Source organism: Sparus aurata, chromosome 13 (genome assembly GCF_900880675.1).
Source record: "Sparus aurata chromosome 13, fSpaAur1.1, whole genome shotgun sequence".
Lineage (NCBI taxonomy): Eukaryota > Metazoa > Chordata > Actinopteri > Spariformes > Sparidae > Sparus > Sparus aurata.
Genome location: NC_044199.1, coordinates 16,554,315 through 16,576,252, shown reverse-complemented (window position 1 = coordinate 16,576,252; position 21,938 = coordinate 16,554,315). Strand labels below are relative to the sequence as shown.

General features: G+C 40.9%; 2 protein-coding genes across 6 annotated transcripts in view; one reads left to right on the top strand and one right to left on the bottom strand.

The window, feature by feature from the left end:
• umodl1 (uromodulin-like 1) overlaps positions 1-12,548 on the bottom strand; it is a 19,348-nt gene extending 6,800 nt beyond the window's left edge. The window contains exons 1-12 of one of the 5 annotated variants that reach the window (XM_030437874.1): positions 11,599-11,718; positions 10,815-11,024; positions 9,629-9,894; positions 9,106-9,348; positions 8,704-8,862; positions 6,964-7,091; positions 6,529-6,712; positions 5,567-5,707; positions 2,948-3,199; positions 1,473-1,730; positions 989-1,101; positions 609-828 (exon numbers count right to left, since the gene is read on the bottom strand). In XM_030437874.1, the coding sequence (XP_030293734.1) occupies positions 609-828; positions 989-1,101; positions 1,473-1,730; positions 2,948-3,199; positions 5,567-5,707; positions 6,529-6,712; positions 6,964-7,091; positions 8,704-8,862; positions 9,106-9,348; positions 9,629-9,704 (1,774 nt within the window). In that variant the 5' untranslated portion in view covers positions 9,705-9,894; positions 10,815-11,024; positions 11,599-11,718. Of the gene's footprint in view, positions 1-608; positions 829-988; positions 1,102-1,472; positions 1,731-2,947; positions 3,200-5,566; positions 5,708-6,528; positions 6,713-6,963; positions 7,092-8,703; positions 8,863-9,105; positions 9,349-9,628; positions 11,025-11,598; positions 11,719-12,139 lie in introns of those variants that run through there. The other 4 variants (XM_030437876.1, XM_030437875.1, XM_030437873.1 and 1 more) reach the window with 4 other exon arrangements.
• On the top strand, positions 11,697-21,938 carry zbtb21 (zinc finger and BTB domain containing 21). Its single transcript, XM_030437877.1, has 2 exons — positions 11,697-11,811; positions 15,644-21,938. The coding sequence occupies exon 2, from the start codon at positions 15,646-15,648 to the stop codon at positions 18,709-18,711; it is 3,066 nt and encodes a 1,021-aa protein (XP_030293737.1). The 5' UTR covers positions 11,697-11,811; positions 15,644-15,645; the 3' UTR covers positions 18,712-21,938.

Below are 21,938 nucleotides of genomic sequence, written 5' to 3'. Positions count from 1 at the left end.
GGTGTAGTCCATCACTTTTGTGTTTGACTACTTTATATGTAGGGGACTCACAAGAGCCGTATTTAAAAATAGTCATAATTGACACAGCAAAGGCTGAGTATGGGTAAACACTGAAAAACACTGCATCCTACAAATCCCCCAGTTTGAAACAGAGGCTTTTTGATGAGAACTTGATGTCTCCAAACCACAGCTGAGATAACTGAGATTTTTTTTTTCAGACTATGGGAAGCCCCTTTGGACCAAAAGAAGGAACCGCATTCAACTATTTCTAGTAGTAGTACTGATCTAAACTCATCTTGATGATCAAACTTTGCTTGAAGTTACCTGTAGCATTCTGAGACTATTCTTTCAACCACGTCCTAGCACTTTTTGGAAACAGCTGAAAACTTTCTTATTTAAGCAGGCTTTTAGTTAATATCTTAAATTGTTTTATTCATTGTATTTTTATGTTTTTACTGTTGTATTTTATTTTATTGTGAAGCACTTTGTGATTTTTATCTGTGAAAAGTGCTATATAAAAAAAAATTACTTACTTACTATGAGTTTTAGCTACTGGCACTGGTTATATAAAACACATCAAACAGAGCAGAGACTAGAAAGAGATGTACCGTTTATGCCTGTGTTATCTTTATCCACTGTGTACTTGGTGCTGTTCATCAGGGAGTGCAGCAGAGCATCGGACACATTGCTGATGTCTTGGCTTTGACTTGGGGTGAAGATGATGGTGAAGTTGACCACCACACTCCCTGGGGAGAAGCCTCTGATTTGAATTCTCACGTGGCCTGAATCCACCATGGCCTTCATCTCCGGAGACAGAGACTGGTAGATCTGAAGAAAACAGTGCCACGGTCAGAAGAAAGATGGACAACACTTATTCATTTAACTTTGTTAATTCTTTCAAGGAGATGTGTTCAAAGACAGATGTGTGGAGATTTTTTTTTTTTCAGAAATTATATTCTGTCACTGACAGTCCTTGTAGCACATGTACCTCATCTGTAATACTCTCAGTGAGGTTTCTGTAGGCCTGGCTGCTGGTGTTGTGCAGCTCAGCAGTGAAGTTGATGTTGGTAAGTCGTGCTGTGGCATCAAGTGTCTTAGCATCTGCAAAGAAAAAAAAAGCCTTAGTTGGTAAAATGAGCACATTTTCCATAATGAAATGGCAGCCCTCTTAACACCCATTTCCAGTTGGTTTAAACTGTAATCTTTTTTCTTCATCACACATTAAGTACTTTATCACTAACTACTCCCTTGGGAAGTATTCAGTGGTTGCTTCTCATCTTATTTTCAGTTCTTTTATGCTCAGAAAAAATAGAGTTCCTATTTTTTTATCCTTTACCCAGAAAAATAGAATGGGATTAATGCAACGTTTTCAATACAAACTGCAGCTTCATATACAGTAGTGTGTACTGTATACAGTAAAACAAAAAATCAAAGGCCCGGGAACAATCAACTTTTTTGTCCACAGTTCTTACCGGTCCTGACCGACATATGGAGGGTGTTTCCTTGGCTTCCACAGGCAAATGGTGTGACAGTAGCATTGTAGAGCACCCCAGGCCTCAGTCCTGTCACCTTCACCATCGTCTGACTGGTTTCCCAATATTGAATGACACCTGACCCATTGCTTAAGACGACCTGATAAGTCTGGTTCATCTCAGACCCGCTGGACCAGTAGATACAGAAGGAGGTTCCAGTGACATGAGTCGACCATATTCTGGTGATGATGGGAGGAGCTGGACGGTGGTGGCAGGTGGTGGGGGAAGGAAAGGGACAGTGAACATTGTGGTTAAAGAAATTTGACAATTATTACCAAATCCACCTTCCCAGACCTTGAAGTCTGTTCCCGCCCAGGGCAAGGCCAACCCCAATCTGAAATTCAAATATGTCATCATACCTGGTCAAGAAATAGTCTGACATGTAACCCCAGCCCCACCCTACAGTTTGTTTTTGTTTTTTCATATTAAATAAACAACATAATGTGTTCATCTGCAAGCTGGATGCTGGATTTTGTATTTCGTTTGTTTCAAAAGCGGTCCCTTGGCATAACCTGCCCAAATGTGGGGGTCAGATGATCATGGTGTCGGGGTGAATTAAGCTATCTAGGGGTAAACAGTAACTGCTAAATGTTAATATATATAAGCAGCACAAGTCATACCGTTTTGAGGTCATTTTGAACATTATCAAAGCCATCAACTTAACAAAATAAGTGAGCATAAACTCAATACGTTTGTTTGTGTGCCCATGCTAACTCTACATTTTCAGTAAAGGTCAAACTGTAATCAGAGAGAATGTATGTTTAAATGTGCTTTTGTGTTTGTCACATCCACAGTTATTCTAGGTTCATGACCTTGTTTCGTAGCTCTCACTGACTTAAATTAAAATCTAACACTACTGTCCAAAACACAACTGTTTTAGGACTGATAACTTTTGAAACACAATGAATTTATTTGGCATGTCCTTGCTCTGGTTTGCTTACCACTTTCCCCCTGTGTGCTTCAGTCCTGAGGAAGTGCATTTCCTTAATTTGCGGTCACATGACTACTTTTGTTTGTGGTTACCTAGATACAGGGGGTGGCTCATTTTATCCACTGACTCATACCATTTTCCCCTAATCGAAAGTATTTTTCTGAAAACATCCGAGGTGAGAAATAGGCAATGAGGTAACACAATCTTGATTCGTATGCGCAGTTTGTCAGTCTGATGTGAGTTAGCTGAGCTCCGCTTTGAAACAGATCACTAAAACGTAGTTCTGAAACCTTTCCATGATCAATAGATGTAAAGTAATGCGTTAAACCAACAGTCTAGAGAGCTGATCGGCACCTTTGAAAGTATGAAAACATTTTTATGAAAACAAGTATTTCCTCTCAAATACACCCACTTCTTTGGCTTATAAATCAATACAGGGTTTTTTTTTAACAGTCTAGAGATAAAAAATAAAGTGTTTTCTTACAGCATGTGGTTGTTGAGCTCATGCTGGTGTAAAATGCAGAACTTGTCCACTGCGGAGCATGTGATGAATTATAAGGGACAAAGCTTGCATTGCTCAGAGCTGTGGTCACGCTGGTCTCGGTGGTGCTGAGGAGACCTGTGGTGCTGTAGCTCTGAGGGTCCTGTGTGGTGTTGGAGGCTGGGGTGGGGGTTGCGCGTGTGGGTGGTAGGTAGGTAAGCGGGGGCTCTGTGGTGGTCGACACGCTGATGTCAGCTGGGAAGAAAGAACAGAAGTTGATGCTGAATCCAATACCTCAGATATAAAATATTAAAGGAAAAGTTCGAAAATCCGGTATATTATCACCCCCTCGCTGATGGACAGATTTCTGGAGCTTCACAGCAAAACAATGTTGTAGCATTCGCCTACAATGAAGTAGATGGGAAAATAACAACAGAAAGAAAACAAAAAAATGGCTCTATAAAGCTCAACTCTCACATAATCCAAGATTCCAGAAGCCCTGAGATGACAAATTGATCGGAAAGATTTGCACAGTTTTTAAGGAGAAATCTTTGCTGTAGCGACTAAGCTAAAAGCGTTATCGCGCCTCTCATATGAAGAGGATGCATGAGCTTGACTTTGCATGAAAGGTGTGAAAAAAAAACATCTTTCAAAATCATTTTGGGATCTCGGGGGCTTCGGGAATCTTGGATTATGCCAGACGAGCTAAATTTTCTTTGAATGTTTCTTAAGAGTTGGATGGGTCCAGCAAGCTGCACCGTTTTCTTTCCTAAAGCTCATCAAAGAAGTTTATGAATTAAAAACTCAGCTAAGATTTTTTTTTACACTGACGAACATCATGATATAAAATGGTTCAGATTTTAGCTTGTCTGCATGCAGAAATATGAGGTCTGCAGTGATGACAGAATGTCGTCATGCTAAACTTAAATACAGTTTCCTGCTTCAGTTGGCTTGAGGAACTACTTTAGCCCAGGTTATGGCTAATCAGGTTACAGCTCAGGCCTACTATCGTTCACCTACATTACAAGATGGCGGTTCTCTGTCCGCATCATTCACACCCTACCACAATGTTCCTGTGTTTGCGCTCGAACATTTCTCGTGATTTTTACATAACTAGTGTCTGATGAATTTTTACTGGCAGTTTTTTTTTCCAAATTTCACCTTTTAGCAAGAGAGTGAGAATGCAAGGGCATTTCCTATGACATAACCCTGACAGGAATGTGAAAGTAAACCCACGCAATCATTGACTCGCAAAGAAACATACAACGCCACAGCTCACTCTTTCTCTTTAGCTCCAGCTCTGGTCTTCTGTGGTAGCTGCTAGAATCCTGTCGCAGCTCAATGCACGATGCATTCCACGTATTTGTTTAATAAATTACAAAAAATACATGGTGCCATCAGCTATGATGAATTCAGATATTTTTGGCTACTGCTAAGACACTGAAGATCATGTCCATTTACTTTATCAATACACCGGCAAAGAATGTACACATTTTTACACGTCAGAGGGCAGATTTTCCACTGGGGTTGGGCTGGTGTAACTATATGAGTCGCTTTCAGACATAACCGCATGTTTACAACATTTACGCCTTGCAAGCGTTTACAAGTGTTTCTGACTTTTACACTTTTCTTACTCTGGAGCTTGGTCAGTGCTTGACAGTACCTATTTATTTGTAAGAGTCCTTCAAAATCTGTGCACATTGTTTCCTTGTGGTGCACATTGTATACAAATTCAATATGTTTTATAATATGACAACACTGTGGTTGAGATCTAGTTTGGTTTTGACACAGAAACACTTGGTCAGGTGAGGGGAAGCTCATAGTGTGGGCTGAGATGATCACTCTCACAAGGTCTTCCGTGGGTTCAGGGTCACCATCTAGACACGACCGTGGAGCTTGGGATGAAGACTGCAGACGTTACTCACAGCTGAAAAACTCCTCTTGAATATAATTTAGCTTCTTAGATTTCTGTTTTTATTTACAGACATTTCTCCTGAAGACATTAAAACTGATCATCAGTTAAAGCTAATGCAGCGAAAGATCGTCTTTTTGTAATCAAGACATAAATATACCAATATTCATTAAATTTAACGGTTCATTGTTGACTCTGGAAATGCTAGTTTAAATTTTTTAAACATTTTCCTACTGCTTAACATGTTAACAATAATATAATATTTATCTAATAGCAGCAAAATGCAGCCATCTTTTCATTTTTTTCTATACTTACATTATTATGGAAAGCATGATGATCAATTTAACGATAATCTGGAATTTAGTAGACGATATAAATTGTTTGGGGTTTTTTTTAACTCCAGTGTTCTACCCATTCTAAACACATGGTAAAACAAGTGGTATAATAGACAAATAATATATCTATTTTGCTATTTTTTTCATTAATATCCGCTGAACAATTTGTATGAAAAGCTGTTTCTTTGAAATCTAGTCTATGAATCTCAGAATCTTAGTATTTAGTGTGTCCCCCTTTAGCTATAATGACAGCATGCACTGGCGAGGGCATGGATTCCACAAGTTTGTCCAAAATCCAATGACTCAATGCTGTACACACACACACACACACACACACACACACACACACACACACACACACACACACTGTCTAACCTGTACAATTGGCTCCAGGGTTGCTTGGGTCAACATCCATATATCCTTGGTGGCAGGTGCAATAATAGGAGCCCACCGTGTTGTTACAGTCTGCATGAAGCGAACACTGACGGAGAGCCGGGTGTGCGCACTCATCTACATCTGCAATTTGAAACACAGACACACGAGGAGTTTGCATCAGAGTTACTGAACTACACATGGATGTGTTTGCAGGTGTAATGTGAAAATTAAAAATAAATACTTTTCTAACAATAAATTATAATCTGAAATAGCCATTTATTGGGAAAGACATTCAGATTGCGAAATGATGGATTATTAGACGAGGCATTGTTAAAGGTTTCAGGTAATAGTACTGTTGCTTAAAATGCACAGTGCATGTTGGACTTGATTCAGTTGTCTCCCTAGTATAGGCTCCCTTCAAAGGCTAGGTCAATGCGAGGTGGCCGAGAAGTACGGTTTGTTGCTGAAATAAAGCATGGAGAAGGAAATCATTATCTGTAACAGCACATTTTAAAGGTAACCCAATGTGTGTTTGAGTGTGTGCGTAATGGCGTTCTTGTTTCTGCATCTTTAGTGCAAATGTAGGAAGTATGATTGATTCATGATTAATGTGTTGTGTGTGTGTCTGAGGGAGTGTTTGTTGGTGCACGCGCGGACGCTTTTGTGTGTGTGTGTGTGTGTGTGTGTGTGTGTGTGTATGTGTATGCACTCGCCCTGGTGTTATTTTCCTCTATTGCAGGAAACATCCCACAGATGACTGTCACTCAAATAGAAGTGGTGGGAGAAGGAAACTGTGGTGCGGCTGAGTCATTTTTTCCTGAACACTGTGTTCTCCGCAACATGAATCACTTGCAAAACTCCACAAGAATGTCATTTCTCTAAAGAGAGAAAAGAAAAAAATCCCCCCAAGTAGCTTCACTTAGAGGCGAGCGCTGCTGTACAGAACGACGGCGTCCCCTCACCTTCCACTGTTACAGACGACACCTCCTGTATGTGTTTGAGGAGGAGATGCAGCTGCGATGTGACATTGTACAGTGACAGAGGAAAGTTGCCGTCGATCAGCAGCGAGGTGGCGGTTCTGTAGGGGTGCACAGGCCACGTGCTGAGGTAATAAACCGACACATCAGACTCCAGAGCTCCAGTCACCTATCAGTGATAAAAAATGTTTTAAAAAAACAAATGATCTTTGAGAATCTAATAAGAAAGACATCTTCATTTAATTGAATGCATTGGTATGCCTGTCTGTGTTTCAATCATTCAACTGTTGAAATGAACAGAATACGCAGAGCAAGTATTGGTCACTGGCTGGCAGTCTTGGCAGCGTTATCTTATTATATAACCAGCAGAGGTCTTAGTGGCTGCAGTCGAAGCAGATTTAGTGTTAGCAGTAGTATTACCATTGCTTGTAGCAGTCTCGTGTGATTCAGATGTCCTCTGGCACTGGACATCAGTGGCTCGTAATCTGCCTTCACTGTCACCGTTGCATTGAAACGGTATCCTCCATTCTCAGAATAATTTGTGGAACCTGAAATTCACAGTTTAAAGGTTCAATTCACCCAAAATCGTAAAGCAAAACCCATATTTTCTCACCCACAGGGACTCTACAGGGGGGCGTCTGAACCTCATGGTTCAAAAGCAAGCGACAGTGTTAAATAAGTTCATATTTTTTATTATAAAAATGTCAGATCAGGCTTGGGAGGGTAACTTTAATAGATATTCCAAAATATACAGATACAGTTACTAATAGCGTGTTGAAAAAATGACATCAGTAACCTAATCCGGGCATCACAATGTTAAAGTAATGTAAACTGATTACTTTCCATATTTTTTTGGATTACCTAAATACCAAATTTAATTAAAAAAGCATTAAAATGTTGGTTTCTATTATCGGTTATTTTATTGGTATCGGCCGTGAGCGTCGGGTAATTATCGTTTATGGTACTGGCTGAAATAAAATCCATATTGCACACTATCGATACACACTTAAGTAATCAGTTTGTACCGAGACCACAGTAGAGTTGTGTGACATTCTTTATCTTAAATTAGTTATAATGTTTGTAATCCCCTTTTTTTAGTATCCTAAATGTATCTGTAATGTAATCATCTATTTATTTTCAGTAACTTTAACGGAGCAATGACTTTTATTTTGTGTCCTTATTACAGAATCCCGTTATGTGTATCCTGTTACTCCCCAAACCTGGTTGAGACGAGCATAAAATTTCAAATGGCAGATTATTTTATCCAATTTTGAAGTTATAGCAAGTATAGTGCCACTCTAGAGCCAATTTATTTTTGAATTATCAAATCAAGCAGACACAGCTCTGTGGAGCCTAACCTTAGACTACCCTTTCTTCTTCCATCCATCCATTATCTATACCTTGAAAGCGTTGTGGGAGGTCGCCAGTTCATCACAGGGCTGACAGACAAACAACAACTCGCGCTTGCATTAACACCTACGCGCAAATTTCCTGTCCACGATTGACCTAACCTGCATTTCTTTGGACTGTGGGAGGAAGTCGGGGTACCCAGAGGAAACACACGCAGACACGGGGAGTGCATGCAAACTCCACACAGAAATGCCTCAGCCACCCGGTGGGTTTGAATCCGTGAGGTAACGACGCACCACCATGCTGCCCAGCCTCTCTTCAGCAGAAAGAAAATACACTTCATTTCTCCTAGTTTTGGGCTAAACGTGTGGAACAAATAAGTCAGTAAAGTAAGTTAAGTAAAAGTGACTGTACTTTTCCGTAAATAAACCACAAGCCTTGCTCTAAACAGTTTTCAGTTCAGATATTGTTGTGTAACTGATCAGGTCACTCATTTTTTATGACTCCTGTCTACTTGTGCTACTGTTCATTACCTTTCAGCATGAGCTATTATCCTCTAATTGTCACTTGTAGCCATGGTTACACAGCTAAAGTTAGATGGACTCACTTTAAGTGAAATGTTCCAGTGCTTTGAACACGACGAACAACATTCCCCTCACCTCTGTAATACTGTGCTGTATTATACTGAGGGAGACCAGTGAGATGCGTTTCGGGTGAAAAAGGCTTCAGTAAAACTTAAAACTTCAACCGAGAAACTAAACTAACGGTATACTTTAATGACAATTAAAAACAATCAAGATGCATACTAACTTGTAGGATCACTGCAGAGGGAGCGATCCGATGTCTGGCAGCATTTTTGCCATCCTGGGCAGTCCATGTCCCACTCACAGACCTGACATCCAGGATACGTTCCAACCGCACCTGGACAGGATCCTGGCTTAGCAGTGAACTCCCCGCTCCTGTTTACAGCTTTTGTTTGAATGAAATAACATGTTAAAATAACATGTTAAAATAACATGTGCATCCATCTGCTGTCTTGCACAAAGCACCACACACTGAAAGGTCATGCTGATGACTTGAGAGTTTACAGTGTGTGGTGCTATATCAGTACATGTTATACACACTTGTACAGAAACACATGAAATCTGGCAAGAAACATTTTCTGCTCTTCTATAATCTCCTAGATGGATAAGTGATGTGCAGTACACTCACGGAGGGCACAGTAACGACCAACTTGAACGTAGTCGTCGCAGCACCTGGTCGCCTGCTCCACCACTGTCTTGTACTCAGTGCGCTGGGTCATCCTGTAACGTGTGACTGTACACGTCTTTAGAGGCAGCCAGCCGCCACATAGCTGTGTCACAGTATAGGGGTCCTTATGCACCGCCAGGTATGTCACATTTCTTGTCTTATTATGAATACATAGATGGTACCCAGCTGGAGACAGGCTATTTCCTGGAATAAAACACATCTTGTAAAGTTGACTGTTGGTTTCCTTTGTAGTTAGTCTCTGGCTGCCTAATGGCATCATATTTTCAATCAGTCATTAACAATCCTACTGAATTTTGACATACACATAAAGCATCACAAAACATGTCTGTCATCTAATAATAAAAATCTTGTAAAAAAAACAATTAAAGCAGGCAAATCAAGAGGTATAAACCCCCCCAATGCCACATTCTGTTGTGTAAATACATTCATTTCATGTTAATCCATCATTTGAGCAGAGGCCTACCTTCATTCACAGTGTTTTCTCCTCTACAGAGAGTCAGCAGAGCTGCAGCCACGGAGATGGAGAGCATCCAACTCATTTTTCACGGATCAAAATCTCAACCACACATTTAACGACCACATTGTACGTGCATGTCTCTCTTTGAGATGATGATAAGTGACTGTTCAGGGTGTGCTCAAAGACCAAATCCTCTGTGGCTCTGTCTCTCTCCTCCCCTCGTTGCACCATCAGTCCCTCATGGAAAACAAAATCACGGCAGCTAGCAGGTGCTGTTAAGTATTAGTTCAATGAGAACATTTGGAGTTAGTAATGTCAGTTTGCCGATATTACAGTTATTTTTTGCAAGAATATTAGAATAGTCAGACGATATGATATCTTGCATTGCAATGATGTCTGGCAGCATGACAAGCTAGTGAGTCAGCGTGTTACAGAAAAGAAATGCCTTTGGTTTACATGATTTTTCACTGAGGGAGTCAGGCCTCGCTTTCATTTTGGTAGCATAGGTAATTTGTCATTTCACTCATTCTCTGGCAGAGTCAGGGTCAGTAAACATGTTTATGATGCCAGGGAGAGAGGTGTTGCATGGGAGGAGTCAAAGTCCCTAATGACTTGGTTTCCACACAGGTAACCATGGCAGTGCTCGCTATGCTGGCGGCATTAACAGCCTGTGTCAGCCATTAGTGTCGAGTAAGGAGGAGTGAGAACTTCCCTGCCACGTTCCCACATGTCTTCATTCTCATTATGTGAAGGAGCAGTGGGATACTTTGGCTGTCAAAGATGTGTTCTAAAAAAAGACCACGTCGAGATTCTGTCCTCGCTTTGACAGTATGAATGTGAAAATTCACGTTTGATGGAGGAAGATTCTACAGGTTCTCTGTTCTCTCCTCTTAAACCAATTCATGTATTTAATTATTTTTTGACAGTGACTCTCTTCTCTTAGTAAATGAAGAAGAAGACAAAGAAGAAGAATGCTGTTGAAAAAGAAGCGACACATAAAAAATGCAGTGATTGATGTAATGGTGCCCCTTTTATAGTAATGAGGTGTGAAAATGTGCATGATTAAACGTCAGTCTGTCATTAGGTGATAATGACTGGTTACATGCTGAGGCACTGGAGCATATGGATGCAGGGTGAGGCAGGGCTGCAGGCTGAGTCAAAAAGGGTCACAACACATTAAACACAGACTTACAAAATAAAATGCATCAGCTCAATAGAACCTTGCTGAATTCCGCACGTAATGAAAATAACGTATTTTCACCATCAGTGCTGCACCTGAGTAATGAGGCTGTTGCCAGGTGCTGAAGCTGACAACGCTTTCCAGGAAGAGGCCTGGAGATCAAATAAACATGGCAACAGGTCCCCACTGGATTCCAGCAATGACACAAGCCTACTAGAGTGACTCCCATTCAGACATGGATCTAATTAGTTTCATTGGGGTTAGGATGTGTGCAGTTACAAGCATATCATATCTGCACCTAACTGAACCAACCAAAAGCAATCTCTTCTGTAGCTGGATACATAAAATAGATTGTAAAAACAAATATGTATATATATATATATATATATATATATATATATATATATATATATATATATATATATACATATATACACATATATATATATATATATATATATATATATATATATATATATATATATATATATATATATATATATATTGTATTCTGATATAATCAAAGGAATGTAATTTGAAATATTTACATTAAGTGATCATGTGAGTTTCGTTTTTTTAGCATCAAATTAAAATTATTAAATAGATAAACAATAACACTCAAGCTAAACAGTGCTACAAACTGACTACACTTAGACTATTCACATAACATAATTATAAAACAGTGCTCTGGTTCACCATCAACTACAACATGCAGAGTAGCTTTAGTCAGCAGCACTCAACAGAAACATTAGCAGCAAGACGAAATTGATGACCTATCCCTTTAAATTAGCCTCACTGTCAAGTCGTCCGCCGGCCCCGCCTCCTGGTCCTTTACTGGCCAATCAGAGCGCAGTGCACGTGACGAGCGGTCTTTGCGATGACCTCATCCCTGGTGTGGGATGACGTCAAATTCAAGATGGATGGAATCACGACCAGCGCGCAGAAATCTACACAACACTGAATAAAGTCCCGGCTGTGTGGAGGAAAGACCATATTGACGACGGGCAGGGTAAGTGTAGATAGACTACTGAACTTAACGTTCAGGAAATATTAACGGGGAGGCTGAAACATAGTTGGCAGAGCGCTGTGAAGGAGAAGCTTTTTCCTTTTCCTCCCTGACGTAACTCGGAAGGGGGATTGTGCTGCTTTGAAACCCGACTAGCTACAACCTGTTTTTTTTTTTGAGCCAGCAACTGCGCCGTGTCAGGCCGGGCCGAGCCGCTCTAGAAAAAAACAAAACAGCACTTCCACCGGGGGTAGCGGGCACAATTCTCCCCCCCACACACACACAAACAGCTTCCCTGTCTGCACCGACTGTGTTTTCATTCCGGGATTACCGTGGCGGAGTCCATTGAAACGCGCGCAACTTTTGCCCTCTCGGTCTGGTCGAGCCGTTGTAACGTTAAATCTGAACTGCCGTCTTCTCGGGGTTTTTCCGCCATTTACCCGCAAAAGAGAGAGAGAGAGAAGCGCGTGACGAATTTCTGAAGTGAAAGCGACGCTTCGGTTGGAGAAGTTATCTGTCATGACATATTGAGCCACGTCTCATGGATGATCTAATGCCGAAAGCCTCAGTCGACTTCCTCATAGAGAACACACACGACTCAGTATTCCCTGATGTTCTCTGTACGTGGGCCACAAGTTTTCATGAAGAGGCGGCCGAGCGGTGCTCAGTTTTTGATGAATGAATGGAGCTTCTGCCCATGAACCTATTATAGCATGTGTCAATAACGTCGACATAAGTAACGTGCCTTCCGGTCATAATTTTCAAAATAAACGCCTTAAGGAGCTACGTGGGATGTTTTTTTGAGACTAACAGGATTGTCCAAAACACACAGATGAGAAGATCAGCTCCAGTATGTGAAGATGGAGTAGTTCTTCTCTTTAGAAAAGTAGCTCCTAATAAGCTCCTAACTAATACAATAGGCCTCTCACATAATGCGCTGTAATACCTGTTGGATGATCAACAATTGCTACGTGCCAGACAGTGATTGATGTGTGTGCATATAGTATACTATATAAACAGTTTGAATGAAGTGACTTGGTGAAGTGAATTTGTGGCTCATCACAGGATCATGTGAATACATTTCCACTTTGTTAGGTATACCTAGTCCTATATGAATGTTCAAACAGCTCCATAAACTCCAACCTCCAGAAGGAATCTTAATGTTGATTCTGACCTCTCTAAATCAGTTTTTTTTTTTTAAACTTAACACTAGTAACGTACCATATATTGCAGGGACTGCATCAGGTCTGGCTAGGTGTACCTTGAACGACATAATTTCAAATTGGATGGAGGGAACATGCCCCACTCACTTTTCCCAAACCTTCTATTTGTGTCTACCTCACCTTTTTTTTTTCTTCAGATGAATTTTATTACTAAATGAAATCTTCCTCAAACACTATAGACAGAATCACCAATGTGTCACACCAATATAAGCAGTCACTTCCCGGTACAAAAATGGCGACAGATTTGCATTGACAAAATGCGTAAAAATTGGCAAACCTTTTTGTTTGTTTTGTCATTTCTCAGCCATAACTGCTAATTTGGGGTTGAGTCAAACTGTCTTTTCTTTAGTCTGTGGACCAAAAGGGTGACTTAGGTCTCCCAACTTGTGTTTGTGAAAGTGTTGTTATTAATGAGATATGAAACCCTCAAACATGCATTTTAGATGTATACACTTCGAAATAATATCATGAAATAAACAGTAAAACTGTATGTAGTCTAGCGTGTGAATAGGGCTTTTCTATCAGAATTTATTGTAAACAAACTATCTATACTGGGATTTCTAATTTTGATACAATACCAAGGTAGCTTAAGATTTTGTTATTTTCACATCAACTCCCTTTATTTTTTCCCATGTGTATGGATTGTACTTTTGCCCACTGAGTTTTGCTTCTCGCCCTACAAACGGACTGCACTTGCTGGTTGCTTGAGGTTGGTAAAGCCGTATGCAGGCTGAAAGAAATAGCTGCAGACTCATATGTGGCATTTGCTGCATGAAAGACCATTTTTGCTCTTATCTTTGAAGGTTAATGTTTAAGTCATAAAAATGTATTAAAAATGTGTATTATGTAAGTGGAGGTTATCTTTAATTCAAGTGAGGATGCCTACCTCTGCACATATTCTGTGGTGACCTTCATTGTAAAGTCAAACTTTTGAAACTTCCTGCATTAGTCCGTGTCACTGAGGGTGACTTCACAGCTGCATTTCCATACCTTCTGACTACTAACATGATGTTCCGTTCCGTTCCGTTCTCTTTTCCGCTTATCCGTGAGGGTTGCGGGATGTTGCCGCTTTTTCCCCCCTAAGGGGTTGCAGGGCTTACTGGGGCCAAATCCAGTTTCACTCTATGGGCGTAGGCCAGGGTTCACCCTGGATGAGTCGCCAGCTCATCGCAGGACCCTTACTGATGGCAGTGGCTGCCTTCACACAAGGTGCCAACTGCACATCAGGAGCAACTTTGGGGTTCAGTATCTTGCTCAAGGATACTTCGACATGTAGCTCAGTCCCGCCCTGGGGAGCCGGGATTCGAACCAGTAACATGATGTATTGCTCTTAAATTTGGTGTGTATGTCTGTCTGTCCTTGCATGCACCTTGTAAAAGTAAATGAGAGGTTTAAGTTGCAGACGTTAACCTAAAGCTGTTATTTTAATTATTCTTTAATCTGCCGATGATTTAAAATCAATTAATAATTTGATCTAAAAATATCACAAATACTGAAAAAGTCCAAGCCGATGTTTTCATATGATTTTTTTTTTCATATAGCCGACAGTCCAGTACAAAAAGATATTTGGTTTACATGATATAAAGCAGAAAATCCTCACAAATAGTAATTTGTATATAATACATGATACAACATTTACTTTTTAATTAATTGACTAAACATTGCAGCTCTAAGACTTTGCAATTAAATTGTATGTTAATATTATTATCATTAATGTGCCTTTAAACAATAATTTGTTTCCATATACACCTAATACTTATCAAGCAAGATGTCCAGGCAACACTGTCAAGTAACGTCTAAACTGAAGTAATCATAATTAAAGAAATCCATCCAAATACCAGTGAATTCCAAGGCTTCTAGTTGCCTCTACTTACCATCAGGTGGCAGCTGTAAACTTCAAAATTATGTTAAGCTGTAGTTAAAAAGTCAAATTATTGCTTCAAGTAAAAAGGATTGTCTTTTTCAAGAATTCTGTAAAACAGGGTTCGTACGGGTGCTTGAAATCCTTGAAAGTGCTTGAATTTCAGTTTAAGTGCTTGAAAGTGCTTGACATTATAACTCTGTCTTTCACAAAATTGGGATCAGACTGGATAATTAATTTCTGAAGTTTTTGCTATTATAAAATGTAATTTTAGATGTTTACAGCATGATACAATGTACATAACTGTGATAAAAAGTGAAGAAAAAAAATCACAAGTATATATATTCCTTTAGATACGTATTTCACCCCAGCAATAAGGTGCTGGAAAATCTTAAAAATTACCCTTAAAAGTGCTTGAAAAGTGCTTGAATTTGACCTTGAAAAATGTGTACGAACCCTGGTAATAAGGTAACAGTGTTGCTCTAATAGAAGAGTAATCTTGTAACTAATAATTAGTTTGTTATTTTTGTAATATATTTTCTCATAAACAATTAAAAACTCAATAACCCCTCCTGTTTCACATGTAAGCATAATTGATTTATAATTGACAAGTCTTGTTTGACTGGATTAACTTGATATAAGGCTACATCATATTATGGAATATCACAAACAAATTGTGTACACCATTAATGATAACTATTTGTATTTACCATTCTGCATTAAAACATGATCCTCTTGTCTTGTCTTCCAGCCATGGAGAGCCTAGTGCATTACAGCAATCCCTCCCATGCCCTCTCAGTGTTAGGGGCTCTCAATGAGCAGCGCCTTCGGGGCCAGATGTGTGATGTTGTCCTGGTTGTGGCCGACCAGAGGTACCAGGCCCATAGGAGTGTTCTGGCTGCCAGTAGTGAGTATTTCCAGTCCCTGTTCACACGGATGGATGCAGAGTCACTGAAAGTTGTAAACCTGGACTTCTGTGAGCCCGACGCCTTCGAGATAGTTCTGAATTACATTTACTCCTCTTCACTCTTTGTGGACAAAGGCAGCCTGGCGGCCATTCAAGAGCTGGGCTACAGCTTAGGAATCCCTTTCCTCACCAACATTGTGTCTACAAGGCCACATGCTTCCTACTGTGTTTCCAGAAAAAGGCTTTCGTTCTCTGAAGGGGATGAGAATGATGTGCAGACAAGGAGCGTCATTGTGTGTCGAGTACGGAATGACACAACCCATCCCTCTCGCTCAAATTATCAGAGAAAAACAACAGATAGATCATCTCCCCACTCTACTCGAGAGCCAACTCAGCCTCCATCAGAACACAACTCATATGAATCAGTCAGAAATTCTGAATCCATCACCAGGAAATCATCTGAACAGAGTGAAGCTGCCGAGAGGAAGTCCACCTATCCATACACCTCCATATTAAAAGGGAATTTATCACACATTGCATCTGTCAGGCCCCAGCTCACATCCTCAGTGTCCTTCAGTGATGCTGAAGTGCAGCACATCAGGCTGCAGTCTGCTGTTGATCACGACCCTAAAGAGGAGAATGAGGAGCAGGAGCCCCACTTCCATACCAAAGTGCCCTTTCAGGGTCAGGCCAGTGAGCCGAGCCAGACCATTGACAGGAGCGGGCCGCTCATAAAGAGCCTACTCCGAAGATCATTATCCATGGACAGCCCCGTTCCGGTCTTTTCACCTACACTTGAGCTCAAGGAGCTGCAAAACCGTGAACAGTCAGTTGTTAAAATGGCATCAAAAGCATCTGGGCCAGAAACATCTGCTCACAATGGCAGTTCAAAAGGAACATCTCCCCTGGTTCTCAGGTCAAAGTACCCCAGCATGTATGATGAAGAAACTCAGGTAGAAAGAGAGGTCAGTGTGAAAGCTGAGCCCAGCAGTCCACTTGCTGACCCCATGGACATCATTCGAATCACAGTTGGAGATGCGCTGCCAGTCAATCTTAGAGACTTGCAAACAAACTATGACCAGGGTTCCAGATCAGACTTCAATTCTTTTGGGAAAAGAAAGGAGAGGCCAGACAACAGGAGGTACCCATTCAAGAAGAGCAAAATATTTAAAGAACATGTCCTGTCACTCGATGCGAACATGTCAAAAACGGTACCTCAGAGTGCCAGTGGTGACTCTAATGAGAACAGCGAGGAGCCGCCTCAGAACAAGATTTTCAAATGCTGGAACTGTCTAAAGGTTTTCAGGTCGAGTGCTGGACTCCACCGTCATGTAAATATGTATCACAATCCTGAAAAGCCGTACGCTTGTGACATCTGCCACAAGCGGTTCCATACCAACTTCAAAGTGTGGACTCACTGCCAAACTCAGCATGGTGTAGTACAAAACCCGGCCTCGTCCGCCAGCTCCTCTGTACTGGATGAGAAATTTCAAAAGAAGTTAATAGATATTGTGCGAGAGAGGGAAATAAAAAAAGCCTTGCTTTGGAAATTAAAGAGGAATAAACAGGGTTTGCAGTCTGCTGCACACACCAAAAAGAGATCAAGGCCCAGCTTCATCTGTCCTTACTGTGGGAAGGTATTTGTGTTCCAGTCTCAGTACAGACAGCATTTAAGGACACATCCTGCTGAAAAAGCTGACCAGGAGACACCAAACGAGAGCAGCCTCTACCAGGAACAGGATGAGGTCATTCAACAGAAGGACACAGACGCTGGTGTTTACTCCTGTCGACTTTGTAATATGAAGCTGTCGTCCCTCTTTGAACAGGGCGACCATGAGAGGGGCTGTCGACACGCAACCGTATGCCCCTACTGTGGCCTACGCTTCTCAAGTCCAGCAGTCAAGAAGGACCATGAGGCACACTGCAAGTACAAGAAACTGACGTGCCTGGAATGCATGCGGACTTTCAAGTCCTCCTTCAGCATTTGGCGCCACCAGGTGGAGGTCCACAACCAAAACATGATGACTGTTAAAGACCAGGCTCACATGAAGCAACACGAGAACAATGATGAGGCATCTGAAATGCTCAGAGAGGAGCATTACAGCGATGACCATCTAGCAACTGGTAGCTCCAGAGATAATATCAGTTACAGTGACTCCTCAGGTCCACCCATGTACGATTCAGAAGATTCCTCATCCTATGTGCCTGAGGACCTGAGCATGGGTCACCATGGCAAGCTTGTGGTGAAGGAGGAGCCTTTGGAGGAGGCTGTTAGTGAGAGGGAAAACATGGAAACTGCCAAAACTGAGCCCGAGGAGCCTGGTGTGTGGCCATGCGAGAAATGCGGAAGTCTTTTCGGTTCTCGCAAAGACCTGGAGAGACACCAGGAGCTGCTATGCCACATCAAACCATTCATCTGTCACATCTGCAACAAAGCCTTCAGGACCAACTTCCGCCTTTGGAGCCACTTCCAATCCCACATGTCGACTGCTAACGAACCTGGAGCCAAAGAGATCGACAGGCAGCCCTCGCCTCTTTCTCCCTCCCCTCCAGCAACCCCTCAAAACTCTCTGCGTCTCTCCCCGCAGCCCTCCGTGCTCAAATCCACTCAGACAACGTCAGTCTCTGCCGCAATGGCTGAGGAGTCCAGCAGCCCAGAGCCCTGTAGCTCATCAGTAAGCAGGACGAAGAGGCCTGAACTAGAACGGCAACCCAGCAGCCACAGCCCTCTGTCAAGGTCAAACAGCATGGAGAATCCAGGTGGCCCTCAGGAATCAGACACACTCTTTTACCACGCACCTTCTCTCTCTGCCCTGACGTTTAAGAGGCAGTACATGTGTAAACTCTGTCACAGGACCTTCAAGACAGCCTTCAGTCTCTGGAGCCATGAGCAGAGTCATAGCCACATGTAAGCACCAGACAGGTTAAATTATAGTAGTGCATTTCTGTTGAGAGACAATACTTAATACTAGAGTAAACACACCTCAGCCTACAAAAGGAAGACTTTGAATGTATAGCTTAGTCGCTTGCCTCCAATGTCATATATTACAGTGGCCATGTTGATTAGAGGTGTAAACGTGAATGTGCAATCAAGTGCTAGATTCCTCTGTGAGATGAGATTATCATAAATGGATTTATTTTCCTTTCCAAATGAGCTATAAGCATATATCTATTTTAAGCCTCTTTTAGTTGTCTTCTTGTAATTATCTATGTGGGTGTTTTGAGAAAACAAGGTACAGAGTTGCACCCCTTTCTACTTCAGATGTACAGTACCACTGAGAGGGAACACAGACCTCGTATTACCATCCATTCTGAGTGATTTGATCAAAAGTGGTAAGCTTTAAGCCATTCAGTTTACACCCGGCATTACCATGCGTCTCAACATGGGTCTCGAGTGACCACTTGGGATGGGATCCCTGTTTTATATGCAAACAAACACATTCTTTTGTAGACTGCATTTCACAAAGTTTATAAAATGTCTCCTTAGTCACCAACTAACAGAATTTAGAATATTTAGAAAGGGAGTCTGAGGACTTTATTCACGGGTGACAAAGAATTAGCCTATATCAGGTACTGTGTGTTTACAGTCAGTAAAATCTTAAGAGCTTGGTGTAAATGGTTAAAACAGTGTGTTAAAACAGGTGACGAGGTAGGACACACTTTAGACACAGAAGCAGACGGGCTAGTACAGCAATGCTACAACATACTGACACTTTTTTTAATAAGGAAAGAAACAACTAACTGTATAGCAGTTAATACAAGATCTACAAGAAGGCTCAAGTGATTTAGAATTTGCGTTAGCCGGTTTACAAAGTTTTGTTTCTTCTCTCACAACAACTTTTAAACGTATGTGATTTGTAAGGGAGTCTGGGGATATTGCAATAGTGTGTGTTCACAAACATCTGCTTAGCAGGTTAAGAGAGCCTTAACATGTAGTTTATGTAAGGGATGATGCCTTACGAGCCAGCTGATGCCAATACAGCTCATTTCAGATACAGGCTGTAGCGTACTAACTTAGAATGGCAGTTTTACTGGAACTACTTGAGGAATTCCAGAGGTGCCGTATATTGAAAGTCCATTCACAACTTCCAGCCAATCAGAATCAAGTATTCATCGAGACCGTGGTATAAATTACAGCAAACTACATGGAAATCAGATGGTGTATAATACACCCTGTTGTTGTTGCTTCTAGTTTCACATACGTCAGTTGAGTTGTGTGCGTACACACTGCTAAAACAATGTGGTCAGAAGTGGCTCAAACCACCTCTGAATGTGGTCTGAGTGATGAGCTCAAATACGTCTTCAATGCATCTTGGTGGAGCTGTCACCTTTTTTTTGGATCACTCTGGACGGATTTTGCTACCAAGTGTGAACAAGGCCTTAGACTTAGAGGTATAGCGAAAAAAGGGACAGCTCTGTACAGTGTTTTCTCAGTGTGGAAAAAGTGCTTTAAATTTTCTGGAGGCTGCAGTTAAATTAAAGAGTAGTGCTTTGCTTTTGTATCAGATCTGTCTCTTGATGTGAGTGACATCCCTTAAGATAATATTGGTGGCCTCAACAATGTATTCAATATGCAGTTTGATTCTGTTATAGGGGGGGACATAGTACAAAATGTTCACTTGGGTCTTTCACGAAATTTGGTTTTAGGCTGCGGAGGTAAAAATGATGATAAGGCCCGGGTTTCTGTTCTGTTTCTTTATACTTCACATTCTTTTGCATTTGTTGGCTCATATTTGAGTTACTTGTTGCCTTCGTGTCATTTTCAGAACTGCAATTAGGTTATATCACACGCTGTACATCAAAAACACACCACCTCACACACAAGTTGTTTTAGGCACCTCATTCAAGTATGCAACCTTGATGAATTGCTTCATTCAGTACTTATAGTTTATCTTCCTAATTACAAGCCTGGTGAATCGTTTTCATGTGTATTCAAGTGGGTCAGACTGTGCAACCATCAGTCCTAAGATTGAAGAAAGTTATGATTTTCTTTTTTTTCCACAGGTTAAATGACTTAACATGTCTACATGTTGCTGAAAAAAACCTGTTTGTAAACGGTGCTCAGGCCAGCTTAGTAAAACTGGGGAAATTGTCAGTGAAAATAATGGGCTGGGTTGATATCATAGTATCCTAAATACAACATGACATCATTCAAGTATTCGGCTCATTTCGTCAGCTGCTGGAAAACAATCTGAAATATTTATAGCAAGCAAAGCACATTGCAGCACGGCAATGTAATTTATGCTTCTACTCCAATAATAAACATGGAAATTATCGTATGACTTAGATATAGTCACAATTTCTGATTCACTAAAGTCAGCCACCGCAGTGCAACACCAGTGTTATGTAAATACTCATATCCTGACAGATTTTTTGCAGTTAAACACATTTGGTAACTAACAAAGCTTTAAGATGCTTTGATGGCCTTATGCAACTTGAAAAAATATTTTGTTGATCTTGTTTTACATAAAAAGCACAATAGAGTTTCAGATGACTTATGACTCAGGCTTTTCAAGGTGGTGAAGTCAAGAGGAGGGAGGCGTGAGAGAGCAAACCTTTTATTCTGCACACGGTGAGAGTGTTCCTGCTTCCTAAAGATTTATTATTAAAGATTGTGTTTTGATTGTATTCCAGTGGTTTTACAATTGTATTCTTGTACAAGTATACTGTATACTTCTGCTTCGGCTTGATGGATTAGAACTTTGTCATGAATTATTTTGACTGCTTCTATTTGGGAGATGTTGCATTCAAAGAGTGCTCCACACAAACTATGGGAATTTGTTTTCCACAAAATGAGCAACGCGAGCTGCATTGTGATGTTAAATTCTTTGGAGAAATTATGTATTGATAATAGTGCTCTTAATTTCTTGTGATGAAAGCTTTTCTGAAAGTTTCACAGAAATGATTAGAATTGTGTATACGGAAGTGTTTGTATCCTCGATTTTGTACCAATTTTGTTAGTAAACAAAGGTTTTATCTTTTTAGTATTCCTGTGCTCTCACTGCAATAATGAATATTTGTATCAAGCATTGGTTGCATAATTGTTGCTTTTGGACACTTGCAGCTGTTTTGTGTTTAGGTTTTTCTACAGTTTTGTGCTTCATTTCTGTAATAAAGAGTAACAATGGGGTATATACTA